The sequence below is a fragment of the Melospiza melodia genome, chromosome 15 (assembly GCF_035770615.1).
Source record: "Melospiza melodia melodia isolate bMelMel2 chromosome 15, bMelMel2.pri, whole genome shotgun sequence".
In the NCBI taxonomy this organism is placed as follows: Eukaryota; Metazoa; Chordata; class Aves; order Passeriformes; family Passerellidae; genus Melospiza; species Melospiza melodia.
Window position 1 is genome coordinate 13,204,761 of NC_086208.1, and position 18,378 is coordinate 13,223,138.

Genomic DNA, 18,378 nt, shown 5'->3' on the forward strand with positions numbered 1-18,378 from the left:
TATAGATCTTCTTGTATTAAGATGCTCAGCAAAGAAAAGTATATAATGCAATGTAACCTAAACTAAAGGGTCTCCAGGCCAGCCTGCAGCTGGAGCTGACAGCTGTGGGCACAGGCTCTGTCACCCACGACCCTGGACTGCTGTAATGCATTGGATGCAATAAACTGCATTTTGGAGAGCCCCTGGAGTCCCGCATCCCTCATTTCCGCTCTTACACAGAGCCACTGTGAGCGGCAGAGATTTGAGACTCACCGCTGTAGCAGATGGCGTCGTAGCGCGAGTCGGGGTGCGGGTACCCCGTCTGGTTGGCGTGCAGGTACACCGTCCTCACGCCCACCAGGTTGCCCCCGCAGTTGGGGCGCGCCCGGGAGATGGGGTAGCGCACGCTGCGGTCGGCCAGCCAGCCCGCGCTGCACACGTCCATGCCGTCCTTCCAGGCCAGGTACAGCTCCCCCGTGGTGGCCAGGCGTGCTCCCAAACCGCGGCATTTGTCAAACGCTTCTTGGAAGGTGAACTTCTCCGGGGCGGTGGCGTAGAAGACTTTGCCTGCAATCACATCATCCGTTAGCACAGGAATTACTGTAAATCAAAGGCGACTCGCACAAAGGGGAGAGAGAATGGTGCATCTGACTCCATCATCAGAAGGCTAAAAATTACATTATTATACTATACTATGTACATTGCATCTAAACTGAATCTGCCATGCGCTCACTCTTGCTCACAACTGCTCACACTGCACTCATCTCTCATTCTCTCATGACTGTCCCGTGACAATCTGACACACACACACACTTCTTGGCCCTGACAGGCCAAGGGAACAAAACATCCTCACTTTGGCTTGCTGTGCCTGTGTTGTGCTAAAGTAGAATGCCATCTCCATATTGCATTCTACTTTAGCACAACACAGGCACAGCAAGCGAGATAAGAATTGTGTTTTCCTTCTTCTCTGCTTGTCTCACAGCTTCTTTCTGTTCAGAAGGCATGTGAATACCACAAGGAGTTACCTGTTGGATTCTAATCACAATTCCCTTTCTGGCTCCCCTCCCACTCAAAAGAGTTTGGATAAGATGAGGAGTTCTGTGTATTAGAGCTGAAAGGCAAGCCCATGTGGGTGACTTTGTAAAGACCAGAAGAAAGTGAGTCTTACAGACCAAATGCAGATTTTAGCAAAACATACCACAGCAGCTGGAGCCACAGGGCAAGGGGGAGATAAGGACGAGTGCAGTTCTGTTGTGCTGAATATTTCAATGTCATAAGTATGAATGATTGGTGCATCTGAATGTCACACACTCAAATGGCTGACCAGGCAGGATGGCGTGGACTCTGGTGGAGGTTAGACGGACTCCACCCTCTGCACTGCATTAGTCATTTGACATTAAAATTGTCCAAGGTCTAATAAAAAGACTGTAAAGAACATCTGGACTGGCCAGGGAATGTGCTTTTCCAGCTTTAACCTGTCTTTTCTCTATTTGCTGTTGTCCAGTCTAGGCATGATCAGGGCTTTGACTGCTTCTGCCTCTAGTAACAATAAAAACCCCAAATCACCTTGCATTTGCTCTGCATAGCAGTAAACATCATAGGTTTCATCTGGCTCACGGACACCGTAGGTCCTCACTCCTGGGAATTCGTCCTTGTCGCCATAGCAGCGCTCCCGGGGCCAGTGGATGGGATACCTGAGGGAGAGATTGTGGATAAGCAGGGGAGGCAGGACCCTGGCAGCCACTGAAGGCTGGGAGGGAGCTGCAGAGCACTGCCCAGTGGGGTGATTTATGGCTTTTCCCAGATTATGGAAAAGGGAAAGGATGATCTGCTGTCCTGCCCTCACTCTGATGGTCTTTGGAACCCTGACCAAAGACATCAGGACAAGGTGCCTCCCCAGTGAGGTTGAGCCAAATTTGTGCATCTTGGCACAGCACTGGTTTTGTTCAGGGAAGATGGAAGATCAGGACGAAGCCATTGTCCACTCAGTTGTCACCACCAGCCCAGGAGGGCAGTGGTCACTCTGCTTTCCTACTGGAGATTCCCCTCTAGCAGAGAATGACTTGCAATCCACCACCCCCTCTGCACACCAGCAGTTACAACAGCTGAGATTTAGCAACCATTTTCAGTTGGTGGCTTCATCACAGGAATCCTTCCCTAACAATGCTGCTGTGGCTTTCACTGCCCCTGAGTGGCTTCTCACCTGACAGTCTGATCAGCCAGCCAGCCAGCATCACACTGCTCGTACCCATCCTCGTAGGCAGCCTGCAGCTGCTCAGGGGTAGCAATGACAGCACTGTTCTGGATACAGGCCTGCTTTGCCTTCTCAAAGTTCAGGGTGTACCTTGTGGAGATCGCTCTGTAGTGGAATACGATGCCTGGAAAAGACAATGGACATCAGTCACAACCACCAGCCCCTGCCTTCCAGAGAAGGCACAAGAAAAAGGCAAAATTAAACCTCATCCTGTAGAGCCCTGCAGTGGAAGCTGTCTCCCTGTCTTATACAGAAAGCAAAAACCACAAAAAAGAGAAGGATTGTACAAAAATTTCATTGTTTTATCCACCTATTACTAGGACAGGCTTTACAATGTGGCAATGGAAGTTTTTCCAGAACAGCCCAATTCTCCAGATGAGGGCATCCCATCTCTTAAAATGTTTGGAAAAAATTAAAGGTCTGATAAAGGTTCTGTTCCAGCTTTACCCATTTGAGTAATAACCCAGTGTACCCAGTACCACCTCCTGCCAAGGATGTCGTCTTGCTGCCTCTGCAATTCACCTTCTGCCAGAAGAGACGTTTTCTTGCCATATTCTGCCATGAGTCATTTTACGGGTTTGTTTAGTCTGGTCCTAGCCTGCTAAAATAAATGCTTGGCCTGTGGCTTCTCCACTCATCACCTTATCTGTGACCTGAGAGAAAGGGCTTATTCCTACGAGGAAATCATTGCATTCTTTGCCTGTGTGCCTGTCCTGGGTTGACTACACGATGCTTTTATCCTCAATCATCTTGTTCTGTTTATGCTGAATAATAAATTTTGCACCTTTAAGACTTGTTACAGAGAGTGAAGGGGGGAGAGAAGAAGTGTGCAGTTTGTTTTCAGACACTGCACTCACTCCTCCACATTCCTGCTCCTGCACTGTGCTGTCTGCGGATGGACAGACAGCGGGACAGAGCTCTCCTTTGTTTTAGTTAGTTTTAGCTATACTGTGGAGGTTTTTTCCCTTTTCTTTGGAGCTGTTTAAATCTGTTCTGGCCTGAACACCCAGCAGAGCACTGGCAGCTCCACCTGTGGCCCACCAGGCCAGGCTGGGCCTGCGACATTTCCAGCACTGAGGGACTGATCAGAGACTGAGTGAGCTGAGCTTCAACCTGGGGAGGGAACTTTCTCAGTTTGTCATCTCTTTTGGAGCAGCAAGGGGTTTTATTGTTTAATATTGTTTAGGTTTTATTGTATAATAAACAGGTTTTTCCACTTTTCTCCAAGGAGGTATTTTCTCCCGGACCGGTTCGGATGAGAGGCCAATTGAATCTGCTTTTCTAGAGGAGCTCCTTTGGGCGTTCTCTCCAAAATTTGCCCTGAACCAGGAGAGTGCCTCTTCCTCCCTTCAGGCCAAGCAGCAAGACACAGAGAGAAAAGATCAAGGTCAGCACCCCACCTTTGACCAGGACCTCGATTGTGTCCTGTCTGTCCTCAATGCCGTACATCACTTCGCAGCGGTAGATCCCGGTGTGGTTGGACCTCAGCGCCTTGATCTCCAGCGTGGCGTCCGTGGGGATGGCGGGGTAGTTGGGCAAGGAGATCACCTCCCTGTACTCGCTGTTGAGCCGGATCCTGCCACCCGTGGCCACCAGCAGGACAACCTCGGTGCCGTTGGACAGCTTGCTCCACTTGATGCGTGGGGTCAGCATGACGCTGGTGTCCTGCTCCTCAGGGATGTTGAAGTAACAGGGGATGTTCAGGGAGCTTCCCAGGATAACACGCAGGGGAGACTGCTCAGGTATCTTGACTTCCAGGCCATCACTACTGTCTGCCAGTTCCCAAACAGAGCAATGGTTGCGTCAATGACACTTGTAATACAAAATGTCCCATGCTTCCATATGGTCCAGTGCCTGTGTCTGCTGTGCAAACCTGTACCCACGTATTCAGACATGATTGTTTTGTCTAGTCTAGAAAGGGAAGTTGTGGCAATGACCACTGCACCATGGCTGCTTTTGAGATTTGGACCAGTGCTGGATTTGGGAATGAAGGGAACAAAGGGCTCTGCTGCAGCCTAGCTGCTGCCCACACATGAGTTCACACCTGGTAATGTTTTAAAAGAGAAATGCTGAAATTCTCTTCATTTCCCACAGATCTACAGCTATCTCCTTGGCTTCCCAAGCACCAGGGCAGTGAGAGGCTGTGGCACAGCAGCCATCCAAACAGAGGAGCCTTGTGTGTGCACAGCACAGACCTTGGGCACATTTATTAACTTATTTCTGGGGGCTGCCCATCCATGGGGATGGGACCAGGGTGCAGCACAAGGCTCAGTCCTGCTTTGTCACACCCTGGACACGTACCTGAGAGCTCCACAGAGTCGGCTGCGGTGATGGCTTGCAAACACACAAACACTAATAGCAAAGTGGTCATAATTTACCTGCAAGAAACAACACAGGGAGAAATGATTTGTGTATGTTCACAGGAGCTGAGTGCTGTGCATGCTGCTGCAAGGCAGTGCAATGCTTTCAGCTGCCCCTAAAGCCTCCTACACTCCTCACACCAGCAGGGAAAGCCTGGCCTTGGTGAAGGATTCTGCCCCAAAGTGCTGCTTGCTTTGGGACATCAGTCCATGGGACAAACAAATAAGATGCTCTGCTATGTACAACAGTCTGAAGTGTTATTATACACCACTTAATATACTGCTTTCCCTCTCTTGTGATTCAGTCTTACCTATGGAGCAGAAAGACAATTTTACAACAGGTTTTACATACTTGTTATGTATTTACTCATGAGGGACCATCACATCCACTAAGCTTTGTCTCAGAACAGGAGTTGTTCCTCACTGGGCATCCCAAATCAAGCCAGAACTGGCTTTCAGGCCAGATGATTGGAAGAATTTCCTACTCCTTAAAATGCTCTGAAGGGAAAATTGCCCTCTGCATAGGGAAAAAGTGAAATGTTACAACTCTTTTTGCACAGAGAGCCAGCATATCCTCAAGTGCAAATTGCTCCAGAACTAATACAAAAAATACACAGGGTACAGTTCTGGGCATCTTAAATCTCCCCTAAAAATATCTTCTTGGGATCCCTCAATTAGTCAGAGCAGCCTGCTCCTTCTGAAGGCTTCAGGTAAAGAAAGGATGGTCCTGCTGACATTGAGTGACAGAAGCAATATAAGGAGGCCAGCTAATTTAATCCTAACTGGATTACCATTCATAATATCATGCTGTGTTAAATCAGCACAAAGAGTCAAGTTGGTTTCAATATTTCAAATAAAAAACAGGTCCTCTGGCAACGCAGCACAGTTTGGCATCACTTTCCAGCCCTGACTCAGAAGGAAGGACCACACCTACTGAATCACTGGTGTTTCCTTTGAGGTCTGGATATTGGCTGTTTCACTCCTGTGATCTAGAAAGATTCCAGATGACTTCAGCTGACAGGTAACATTCCAGGTATATGCCTATTGGACTTGTAGAAAACTCCATTACATATCCTCACTGGCACAAGAAAAGGTCAGAAATAAACCCCATCCTGTACAGTTCAGCATTAACCTTTCACCTGTGAACAAGCTGAGCTACATACTCTCATTCATTTTAATCTGACACACCACAAAACCTCATCTTTAGTGAAAAGAGACTGCTCTGCTGGCAGAAAATGGGAGAGAACAGGGATGGAACACATTGGCAGAGGAGTGTGGAGACTGCAGTTTGCAGCTGTAGGGCTGAACAAGATCAAATGGAGATATTTTCTGCTGTGCATGGGAATAAAATTCCAGGTAAGAGCTAACCTCAGGGAGAACTGTGGGAGCTGTACATGTGTTTGGGTGTCTCTCTGGTGAGGGGTGATGTCTGCACAAACAATGCATTACAAACCTCTTCTGCAGATGACAGCTGACTTCACATTTCCCTGCAGGGATGGGCAGTGCAGAGCCACTGCCCTGTGCAGGGGAGGTCAGAGGGTCTGGCAGCCCACAGGATGGGCTCTGGGGGCAGTGAAGGGCCTGCTGCTCCTCAGCAAAGCAAGGGGAGTTGGAAACACCAGCCTGGAATCAGCTGGGCCAAGCTGTACCCAGGAGTCCTTAAAGAGCTGGCTGGGTGAGCTGCTGGCCCGGTGATGCTCGTTCACAATCTCTGCTGGGGCAGGTCCCAAGCACTGAAGCTCTGAGCCCACAGCCAGCCAAGATACACAATGATGAGCCTCACAAATATGTGCTACTTTGACTGACATAAATTCCAGGCAAAATAATGGAAAATCTGATACAGAGTTCAGTTCATTAAGCACTGAAGAATAGATGTAATAGTAGTCTTAGTTAAGGCACTTGTGTATAAAACAGGTGCTTCCAGCCTTTTATTATTTGGCATGATTCTAAGCTTGTTTGATAAAGCTGCCTGCATGGCTGCAACACAATGTAATTAGATTTTGATAAGGTTTGCATTTTTCAGGGTTCTATGGTATGAAGATGTGTAATGCCAGTAGCACATCCGTTAAAATGGCTGAGCAGAAGCCAGGCTGGTGGGTCCCTAATGGGATCCATCTGAGGGCCTTGAGGGAAATATTTCTAATGGGCATCTACAGGTTGGTATTACAGCCAATGGGTTTCCATATAGACTGTATTTTAATAGAATCAAATATAAAATTGTACAAGAAATGCATTCCTGACAATGGGATATTGAGTCCTAGAAAGAAGTCACTCAGGAGAGCTACTGCTACTATGCAACAGTAAACCAAAGAGGAATTCCTCTCTGTGCTTAGAGGTGAACAATGGGAATACTTTGCACACCCCTGGGCTGTCATAAAGATATCAGGAAAAAAGATAAAGATATCACTAGCAAGGATCTGAGGGCTGGACAGATGCTATATGGAGGAAGATTAGAAAATAGGAAGTTTGAACCTAATTATTGCAACAAATAAAAAAAGAAAAACTGAGAAGTTGACAACTGTGCACAAGTAATTTGAAGCAGAGACTGCTGGTGCTAAAAGGCTCTTTAATCTAGCAGAAATTCATGACCAGAACTAATAGCTTGGAGACATATGTTGAGTAAAATCAAATGAGAAACAAAGCCCACATTCTGCACAGTGGGTGATGGATCACTGAAACTGGTACCAAAGGAGTTTCTGTCAGGGTGGATCCTGCAGATCAGAAGGGATTTGGGTAGAGGACACCCTCCTAAACACTAGTAAAATACATGTTTGAGCATTAAATAAAAGCTCTTGCTTCTCCAGACTGCTTAGATGAGGCACCTTTCACTGACTTGCATTTTGCCAGAATCAAAGTAGGCTGAATAGCTCTGAGTGTCGTGAGACAAACTCAGCCAAGAGAGGCAGGCAGCTTTAGGCCTGGGTTACCTACTAAGAAATAGAAATATCCTAAAGCAAGGAGACACAGCTGTTTAAATATAACAGGAGCTGCCTGCTGAAAAGACTTCCAGGTTTTGTAGCCACAGGAAACAGGTATTGTTCTGAGTTGATATTTCTGTGTACACTGGCAGTGGATAGGAGGAGAGCAGGTTCATCTGCCCATCAGGTAGACATCACACAACAGAATGTCCTAACCAGGAGAAATTTCCTTTGTCCCAAAAGCCAAGACAAGCTCATGTACTCTTAGTCTTATTTAAGCTTTATGCTGATCTTCCACAAGGGAAAACAGCCCCATATGACAGCAGCTGAGACCAGTGGTGTCTTTGCAGTTTGCTTTAGCTATGGAGGAAAAAACCCAACCTCCTCCTATCCCACAGAAGCCCAGAGGAAGTGGATTTTCCTTGTGAGCAGTGGTTAACAAATCAGAATAACAATGTTCTGGGTGTATTCCGCGAAAGTGTTGAGTCTCAGCCAGCGAGAAACCCAACCTACTCCTCAGGGTGCTGTTTGCAATGTTGATCTTCATTTTTCACTGCTCTGCAGCATGCCAAGGAGCTCCAGCCCTGAGTCTGCAGGCAGCTCTGGTTGGTGTTCAGTGCTCTGGGAGTGCCTTTGATCCCTGTCCTGCTGTTACAGCAGTGGTTCCATGCTGCAATGCCCCTGCTCCCTGGGGTCTGCAGGGGGATGGATGTCCAGGCACTGGCTAATGGGTAAACAGCTTCTTGAAGAAGCAGCTCTGGGAGCAAGTGAGTAAGGAGGGAGGTCTGTGTGAGCAGATGTGGATAGCATGGGTGGTGGAGACCTGCTCTGCATTGTCAAGGGGAGTGGGGAGGTTGATCCTGTTATCCTAAACCCCAGGCTGACTGTGAGGCAGAGCAGGGTGAGGAGCTCCAGTGTGGATGCTGTCTCTTACTGAGGTGTAGGTTCAGGGCGCAGGAAGGTGCAGTTCAGTGTGTGGGAGGGTCAGTGTGTGCTCACTCAGATGGGATCTGGCGCAGAGGAACAGTGCTCAAGGATAAGTAAAGGCTCTGTGTCACTGTCGTGTTTTCTGAAAAATCCCTTCGCCAGGATTTCTTCTCCTGGGAAGATGAGAAGCCTCAGAGAAAAAAACAATATTACCTCATTTGGTTCTCCCTGTTTTGCTGCTTTGGGATGTGGCTGGAGATTGTTTACCAACAGGTGCATGTCTGATTGGTTCCATGTGAATTATTTTTTACTTAATGACCAATCACCATCAGCTGTGTGGGACTCTGAGGAGTCAGTCACAGAGTTTTTCATTATCATTCTTGTTAGGCCTCCTGAGGCATCCTTTCTCTATTCTTTAGTACAGTTTTAGTGTGGCACTCTTTATTATCATATGATAAAGAAAAATAATATAAAATAATAAATAAAATAAAATAAATCTAATATAAAATAAAATAAATCTAATATAAAATAAAATAAATATAATATAAAATAAAATAAATATAATATAAAATAATATAAAATAATATAAAATAATAAATTTGCCTTCTAAGAACATGGAGTCAGATTCTCTCGTCTCTTACCTCATCCTGGGGACCCCTGCAAATGCCACAGCTCAGTACAGCCTGGAGCAGGCTAAGCAGTGGCAGGAGCATCCCCTGCTCAGGATCTTATTGGTTGGCCCCCTTGAATGGCTAAGGAGAGAAGCCTTGGAAACATGCTGGGAATACAGCCAATGGCCCTACCGTATGTGTCATAAATAACACAGGCCTCTGGACATGTCGTCCTTTGATTATTTCTTTGAAAATCATTGAGGTATTCTGGCTACTAGAATAAGGAACTGCCAGGTCACTGCTGACAAACTCCAATGCAGTTGCAGGATCCTTCTCCCCATGCAGAAGTTCTTCTGCACTTTGGTGGAGCTGAGAAGAGAGGTTTGTCCAGGCTCTGGTGGGGAGCCCTGTGAGGGGTAATTCCTGCAGCACAGAGCCCCACAGACCGGCAGCAATGATCACACCCTGCTTCCTGCCAGGTCCATGCTACACAGACACCTCCCATCCCTGCAGACTGCCCTCCTGCAAAACTCCATTTGCACCTTCTGAGGGAGCAGCTGGGGCAGGCAGGTTTGTGGTGAGAAGAGAGGAGGAGGAGGCAGGAGGAGTTACACAAGGTCAGGGCTGTGCCTCTGTCCCTGTGTGGGGTACCGAGCAGCCTGGAGCAACAAGAATCCAACCAAAGTGCCACAAAAATTCCAGCCATCCTACCATCTCCAACCAGTGCCCAAGACAGAAACAAGGCCCTCTCCAATTCACCCTGGGTCTGGAAGGATTCAGGAAAGAACTCTTGCCTTTCTGAGAAGGACAGGGTTGGGAATTGCCGCTCTGCTCAGGAGCTCCCCATCCCAGAGTACAACTGTCCCTTTCACTGAAGTTTATTGCCACTCTATTTTACTCCTAACACTGTGCTTCTGTGTCAGGTTGTGTGCAGTGTCCTAAATTGGCTTCATAAAAATGTGTTTATTTGAGAATCCAAGTGTGTGTGGAGGGAAGAGTGTGCCTATGTGCAGACAGGTTTAATCCCTTGCTCTCCCAACCACATCCCCACCTTTTCAAAGGAATGAAGAACGAAGAGGGAGCAAGAAAAGGAGAAGTCTTCTACTACAGTGGAAGTTCAACAAAGTACCTACACAGTCAGACTGTGCAGTGGAAAATAGCCAGATGGCCCATTTGCAGCACAGTCAAAGATATTTGCTGCAATTTTTCCTGTGGCCTTTGCTTGCTCCATACCATGTTAATCACCCTTGTTGCAATTGCAATTGTTTAATTGTTTTCTTTTTCTGTTATTTTTTCTTTTTCTTTTTTCTTTTTTCTTTTTTTTTTTTTTTTTTTTTTTTTTTTGGGGCAGAGGTGTCATTTTAAGCTTCCTACTTTCTCAATTTTGGAAAGCCTTTAGTACACTTCCATTTTGCTTTTGGCAGCTGACAAAATGCCACTCATTACCTAGAAGATATGCCTGCACATAAAGGCATGTCCAAAGACAATATTTCCTCTAAAATTATGGATATAAAGAGGCTCCTGAGCAAGAATTAAGTTCAGCTCTGTTTATTTAGCCTTGGATTCTCTTTCTTCAACTGGTTTTCCATCCCCAGCTTATTCCCCACCAGGAATGGACTTTTGTTTCTCTAGGACATGTGGTCACCTCCATCCAGCTTTATCTCAACATTATCATTTTCAGGTAACAGCATTTGAAACCAGGGGTCTGAGGAGACCCCATCACCCAGCAGGGGCATCAGGAGAGCACACCCTATGCCCTTGTAGGTTTTGGAATCAAACAGTGATTTCTCCTCTCCTCTGTGAACCTACAGACTGCTCCTCTGTGATCTCTACTAACAAACACTTTATTGTCCCTCTGTGTGTTCTCAGCCTCTGTGCTGGAATCAGGGTTTGTCAGTGAAAAACCTCAGCCAGGTCCAGGAAATGGGAGGGAAGGAAGGAGAGGTGGGTGAAGTGAGTGAGGCAGGCAAAATCAGTTTTATTTCTTCTTCTTTTCTTTTTAAATAAGGCAAAATTTTGGAACAGAAACATGGCAATAACTGCACCCCTGTAATTTTTCATGTTTTTTCAGCTGTAAAGAAAATAAGAGAAATATTCCATTCTGTCTGGCTTCCTAACCATTCTGCAAGGTCTTTATGTGCAGAGCAGCTTGGATGCTGCTCCTGCCTGCTCAGTTCCTGAAACTACCCCTGCAACAACAAAGTCTTTTCTTTTTTTTTCCCAGTCAAAAAGACACACGGCAGCAACTGCTCAGACATTTTGCCATGGAGGCATGTGGTCCTGACAGCCCTGCAGGATTGCTCCAGGGGATGGCAAGCTGGTGGCACTGAGGCACTTTAGGTGCACAAAACAGAGAACATTTAGTGCAAATGAGGGATGATGTGAGGTTTCACCTCAAGCCTCAGCTGGCTCCTGTCCTCAAGCACCCCTTGCCACTGCAGGTATGGACATGGTCAAACCAGGGTGCCTGTAGCCATGACATGAGCTCCAGAGCTCCTCTCTGTCCTCCCACACAGACAAAGCTGGTGCTTGCTCTGCCCTTTACAGCGTCTTTATGACTTCTCTTCCAATAAAACAGTTGCAGTCTGTTATAATTTATCTGATTGTACTGCTCACACACTGCAGGAAAAGTCAAAATGTTCAGGGTTGTAGGCTTGTGCTTTCAATGAGCAAGATGCCAGAGGAAATCTTGAGAAAAACCTGAACAGTCCTGTTCTAGGTTAAGTTATTTATCCAAGCTCAGACAGATGGGCTGGAAAAAAACTCCTACAAAACACAAAATGTTTCCCAAGCGTTTATCTGATATCTGCCACAGAACTGCTCCCATCTTCCCCTGATATACATTGGTTTTACATCATATCTCCACTGATTTCAGCAACAGTTAAACACACAGGCTCCGGGACACCACCAGTCATTCCAAAACCATCCCTCTTGCAGGAAAACCAGAACTGTCTGCCACTAGCAACACCCACCATGGTAATTCTTCTATCCTTCGAGGACAGGGAAGCTGTAAAACACCCACTTATGGCAAGCAGATGAAAGCTGGAGCCTTTCAGGCAAGGTGTGGGATCAGCACCAAGCCCTGGGCTGCCGTGGCTCCAAGTGTCTGCTTGATATGGAAAGCCAGAGCTACACTCACACAGGCACTGGAGCCTGTGAATTCAAGGGAACAATGAGCCTTTGAGACCGGCTGAAGCTCACACTCAAAATCCTCTCTAGTCCAAGAGAGGAACTGAAAGTTCTTAAAGAGCAGTTAATCTCCTTATAAAATAGGTGTCTGAGCTGAGAACCTTTAAAGAGGAGTTCAGCCTTTTCTGTCAGCTAGCAAGGGAACATGGAGCACTGATAGAAATCTAATTTTAGAAATTGGTGGGTGATTATGCTCTCCATAAAATTTCCTTATATCCTGTCCACTTTTTCTGGAGCTGCTGTCAGCCTTAAGTGAAACTCCCCCAGACATGGGAAGCAAAACCAGCACAACACAAAAGAAGAGCAACCAGATTCTCCCCAGATGTGAGGTGTGAAGATAGCAGCTTGGGCCATGAGCCAAGGAGAGACCTTAAACTGACAACTTTTAATATAGACTTTATATAATATTTAACTTTTAATAAGAGACCTTAAACTGACAACTTTTTCCACCCAAATGCACAGGCTCACTATAAATCCCATGAAAACCACAAAAGCTGTTGTTTCTGTGCACACAGGATTGGAGCTGCCAAAGCCCAGTATGCAGGAGGAGGAGGAAAAGATTGAGGGGCCTGGAAAATCCTCAGAGGGAGCTTGTGCAGGATGGGTAAAGCTCATCTGAGGGGCAGCATCCTCTTGTCCCCATCTCAGGATGTCCTATTGCTCTGCTGGAGCATGTGGATGATGCACAGGCTGCATTTGAGATTTTCCCTAGTGCACAGTTTGACTTCTCACTTGTTTCAGGAGAGGGCTGAAACCTCATTTGTACAAAGATGTGGCCTTAAAAATGAGAAATCATCCCTCTCTGGCTGCAGAACAAGATGTGAATATGGCTACGGGACAGCAAATCTCTGCAGCGCTTCTGTGCTGGCAGAAGATTCCAAAGAACCATGGAATGGTTTGGGTTGGAACAGAACCTTAAAGGGTTCATGGACAGCCCTTCTGCCCTGACCCAGCTCAGCCCTTCAGAAGAATGGCTTTGCAGAAAGTAATGAAGTCTTTGAAACCATGTTTTATTAGAGAATCTGTAGGCATGGAGACCTAAATCTTCACAAGCTCATTACTGCCCAGGTCTGGTAGCTGGTAACACTCTGCTATCCAAAATCACCTTGGATGCTCCTAAGAAATGCCATGTGGAAGTTCACCTAACAGGGCACTGGCTGGCACTGGAAGAGACACTGCAAAGCTGATTCCTGCTTGATTTTTCCAGGTGGACAGAAAACATCATGGTTAGCTTGGACTAACAACAACCTCAGGAGGCTCAAGGTGAGAGCCACAGGACCCTGTGTGTGGCTGTAAGGTCTCTCTAGTCACTGTGCCACACTGATGCCATGTTGTAACCCCATGGCTCCATTGCATTAATGTTATTAATTAATTAATGGGAATGGACACCTCTCACAAGATACAAAACTGCAGCAACCTCTGGCTAAGGACACTTTCTCCTTTCTTCACACATCAGACTCTACCATGATCTTTGGTGAGGCTGTCCATGCTGGGAATACACACAGCTGGTGATATTAAACCTCCTCATGGTGTTCACAAAAAACCAAAAAAAGATAGGGGAGCAATCAAATCCTATCTGTGCCTTGATTTAGAGTACAGCATGCTGCTGGTGCTTAACAGCAGTAAAAGCAACCTTTCATCCAGCTTGGAGGAAGAGCTTCCAGCTTCATCACAGCCTCACTATCTGCCTCTTTTTGCTCCCCATTTTCTCCTTCCAAAGTTGGCACCTGAAAGTTTTCTCTGCATTAATTCCAGACATTGTGTAAACACTGTGCTTAGATTTACTTAAATGAGGCTGTTTCAGGCCCAGTTTTCCTCCCAAGTGGATTTCCTGTCTCATAAATTCAAGACATGAACAGTTTAGTTTTGCTAGGAAGGTGGAATCTCAAACTGATCCTCCCTTTGGGATGACCTGGAAGACAAAAGGGCAAATGGCATGGGAGAGGGCCTGGGGTTTTCTGGTTACTGGCTGAAAGAGGGGAGCCATCCTGCCATGAGCTGTTCAGGATGCAGTGCCAGTGCTCCAGGAGCCTGTTGCTATTTGCCATAAATAATCCGCAACTTTTGAAATCTACCAATTTCTTGGCATATTTTTTCCCTTCATAACTCCAGAAGATGGAGAACAATCTTTTCTTGCTGAGCAGATCACTGGCATTTTCATTGGAAAAATATTTTCTCCTGCATCCAGATCCTCAAAGTATTTGTGACTCCTTAGAAAGGCACATGCATACCAAATGTTCCCACACACTCTTTGTGCAAGGCAAGCAGAGGAAGTCCCAGGAGTAAAAGAGCTTTTCCTCTCAGCCTCTACTCACTGGGACTTCAGGTAATTTCTCTGGCAGCAATGTGAATCCCCAGCCACAATGAAACTGTGAGTTTTGCTAGTGCTGCTGAAGGATCTCACACACTCTGGTGTCAAAAGAAGGGTCTTTGCCAGAGCATTGGGGTGGGTTTTCACCAGAGTGGTCTGTTGTCTGGGAATTATATGATCACTGTCAGTTCTGAAGGTCCTGGGCTCACTCTGCCTTCCAGCTTATGGAGAGGGCACGCAGCACAAAGAGACCACAAGCTCCACATTCAGACTATAAATGAGGATTTTGCTGCCTTGGCTGTGTTGAACAAGACTCTCCTACTTCTCCATTTCCTCTGCCAGCAAACCTCTGACAACTAAATTGAGCACAAAACATCCATGCCAGCTTGTATTTCTCCAGGAGGTTGAATGGCACAGGAAGGATTAAGGAAGAGAAGCAGCTTTTCACTCCCATCTCTGGTTCTAGGAAAACTCAATCAATGCCCGGGCACTGCACCCCCTGAAACTGCCTCATGCATGACAGCAGGAGAATGGTTCGCTGTCTCCTCTCATTTCCTCCTCAACCAGCTCTCCCAGACCACTTTGTCCCCCTCTTGACAGCTTCAGCAGCGGTGACAGGTTTTGTGGGCCCTGGACAAAGCTCTGCCTCTTGGTCCGGTCCAGGGATGGAGCCAAGCAGCCGGCGGGTCCTGGTTTGCCCTGGCTCTGCAGACCAGGGCCTTTCCTGGAAGTGTGTGGATGGCTTAAGGCCCTGCTGAAATCTCACCAGATAATCTCTTCTTTCATGTCTTCCCTTTGTATTCATCCCCAGTCACTCTCCCAGCCGTTGCCGTCTCATGGCACTCATAGAATGATAGAATGGTTTGGGTCTGATGGGATGTTAAAGATCATGCAGTGCCAACCCCTCTGCTGTGGGCAGGGACACCTTTCACTAAACCACTCTGCTCAAGGCCCTGTCCAACGTGGCCTTGAACACTTCCAGCCATGGGGCATCCCCAGCTTCTCTGGGCAACCTGTACTGGTGTCTCACCACCCTCACAGGAAAGGATTTCTTCTTAATATCTAATGTAAGCTCCCCTCTGTCATTTTGAGTCCATTCCCTTTTGTACTGTCACTACATGTTGCTGTCCCAAGTCCCTCTCCAGCTCTCCTGCAGCCCCTTTAGGCACTGGGAACTGCCCTAAGGTCTCCCTGGAACCTTCCCTTCTCCAGGCCGAACACTCCCAGCTCTCCCAGCCTGTCTTTAAAAAGCGCTCCAGATCTCTGAGCATCTTCACAGCATTGCATGCCTGCACAGTTCCTTCCTTTTTTCATGTGCTCAAACTGTTCCTGTACCAGGAGACCATTCTAGCGTTTCTTAGAGTTTCACTCTGAGCTGAGACACACAGTGTGTGTTTAACTTAACTGGCTCAGTCAATAAGTTCTGTGTTTAATTTAGTGCTGCTTTTGGGGAACAGAGTGCAGCCAACTGTCCTGTCCTGCACCAGCCATTCCAAGGGGATTTCACAGTGCAGGGAACACCAAGGGATGCTCAGTTCTCTGTGCTAGGGGTGCTTCCATCGGGCACGGACACTCACGCACTGCTCCTATTCACTTGTCAGGTCACTTTGTCCAAACAGTAATTCCTGCCTTTGGTTCAGACTGTCCTTTTCTTCTTGGGAAGAAACCAACGGGGACTCCAGGCAGAAAATAAATCTCTCCCTTGTGTTTTTCTGCTATGGTGGTGCTTTAAAATGGAGCCAAATTGTACAGAGGAGAAGAAACCACAATGAGAAAGAAGATAAGGACAAAATGGTTCACAGCCAAACTAGCTTGTTTTGGGTCTGCCACAGAGAGGGACCATCCATCAGAGACCTCAAAAGCTTTAAGTCCTATTTTATGAGACTGGCAAGGGAGCTGGAAAGAAAGGAGTGATGTGATGGAAAAGATGCTTAAGAAATTGTCCTCCCTGCAGTGGATGTTGTTCTCTGGGTGATGTATTCACCCACCCAGATGGAAAGGTAATGGAACTCTTCATCATAAGAGAGAGAATAAGGGGCAGAAGAGTTTCAGTTCCTTGCCTTGAGATTCTCATCTTGGCTCAGGCCAAAACATCACCAAGAAAACCCTTCAAACAAACACTTCCTGAAAAAAGCAACACAGATAAAAGGGTAAGGTTTTAATCATATTGGACCCATTGCTCAGTCCAAAACTCAATCACAGCCTTTTCCTTTTTTCCCAAATGAGGTCTTAGTGTCTTCTTGAAACTCTGCCCACATTGAAAAGTCTGTTCCCCCCAAACACATGGTGAAACTACACTAAAGAACAGAGACACTGCACTGGAAATACAGCCAAATTCTGTGACCTGAATGTACATTTTGTATATAGAGATCCTTCAATCTTATAAATCTTATAAATGGTATAACTTAGGAGAAAACTGTGTGGATGTGACATTGAAAGAGAGAACACGAGGAAGACAATTACCCTCTCCAAAATGGGTTTCAGTCTAGGGTCAGTGAATGAATATCAATAATCTTTTCATTCCAGCCCACATCTCTAGGCTCCCCTGAATAACCCCAGCACAGACAGATGACAGTCTCTGCCTTAGGGATCTTGGAACCTAGAAAGGTTCTGCTGGCCAAGCTTAGACAGCCCAGATGTGAATTTGGGGAGACCACGGGAATCCTGAATAAAAGCTAGGCTCTAACATGAAATATAAAATTATTCTGTAAGGTGTAGACTGTGAAGGGAAAGAAATGTAACCCTAACACAAGCCACAGACATTTGGAGAGCTGCAGCTGCTAAGCCCAAATTTGCAGTTTGCTAAGCAAAGTCTGTATGTCATACGTTCAAAAAGAGAAAGTGAGGTATGGAGAAAACCCAAACAGCAATTAGATGAGAAAAACAAGTTTTCTGAGAGGTAAATAAATAAATTCCTATGTATGAGATGTGGCTGAGGAAGAGCTCCAAAATGTTGTCCAGTGTTTGCTGAAGTGTTCTGTAAGGGCAACAGAAAATGTTTTTCCAGAGATATGTGGAACACCTTAAAACCAACAGTGCCCACATTTTGAGGCACAGAAAGGCACCAACACAGATCCCCTTGTAGGCAGAATAACTGCCTAGCAAAGTGTTTAAAATATGCACATATGGTCCAGTGTTGATGGAGGAGATGTGGGCTTTAAAGTGGACCCTGGAGCACATTATGCTGGTATTTAAACTCAAATATGCAGCAATACTAAGGGAAACTGTATAAAAGTAAATTTGATTTGTACTATTGGCATAAAATACCAATTCAAAGGCAAGTAATAATTATGATTTATTTTAACCTGTCTTGTCATTCTTCCAATAAGACAGGCAGGTAAATTTTCTTGTGGCTATATCCAGTTACCACTGGAATCAGTAGTAAAGATGCCATTTACCTCTGAGGCTGGGAACATTAATCCCAAATTCTTCTATTAAAACCTAGTCTAGACAGGTAACTGCTTGCAAGTCCTGAAAAGACAGCAGGGAGAGCCCTCAAAAGGATGCCTAAATCCCCACAAGTTGGCACAGAGAACACTGCTTTCAGACAGAAGAAGAATTGATTCCTTAAGACAATACAGCAAGGAAAATGCACTATGGCTTTTACACACAGTGTGAGAATTGGATGAAATCATACATAACATTTGGGCACTGTCACGCAGCAGCCTGCAGAGCATGGAAATTCCACAGCCATCACAGCTTTCGTGGGCATTGATGCACCACTGAAATAAACCACACAACAGGAGAGATGCTCAGGAAAATAGCTGACAGCTAAATGTTCAAACCAAAAATATTCTCTCTAACATTTAGGATGAGCATTCCTGCAAAC

The 18,378-nt window shown here is 46.2% G+C and overlaps 1 protein-coding gene across 1 annotated transcript in view; it reads right to left on the reverse strand.

Annotated features, from left to right (window-relative positions):
• The window catches only part of ACAN (aggrecan), a 28,034-nt gene extending 23,430 nt beyond the window's left edge, over positions 1-4,604 (reverse strand). The window contains exons 1-5 of the mRNA XM_063169221.1: positions 4,535-4,604; positions 3,634-4,005; positions 2,183-2,357; positions 1,546-1,673; positions 253-546 (exon numbers count right to left, since the gene is read on the reverse strand). Coding sequence (XP_063025291.1) covers positions 253-546; positions 1,546-1,673; positions 2,183-2,357; positions 3,634-4,005; positions 4,535-4,604 — 1,039 coding nt within the window. The remainder of the gene's footprint in view (positions 1-252; positions 547-1,545; positions 1,674-2,182; positions 2,358-3,633; positions 4,006-4,534) is intronic.
• Between the last annotated feature and the right edge of the window lie 13,774 nt (positions 4,605-18,378).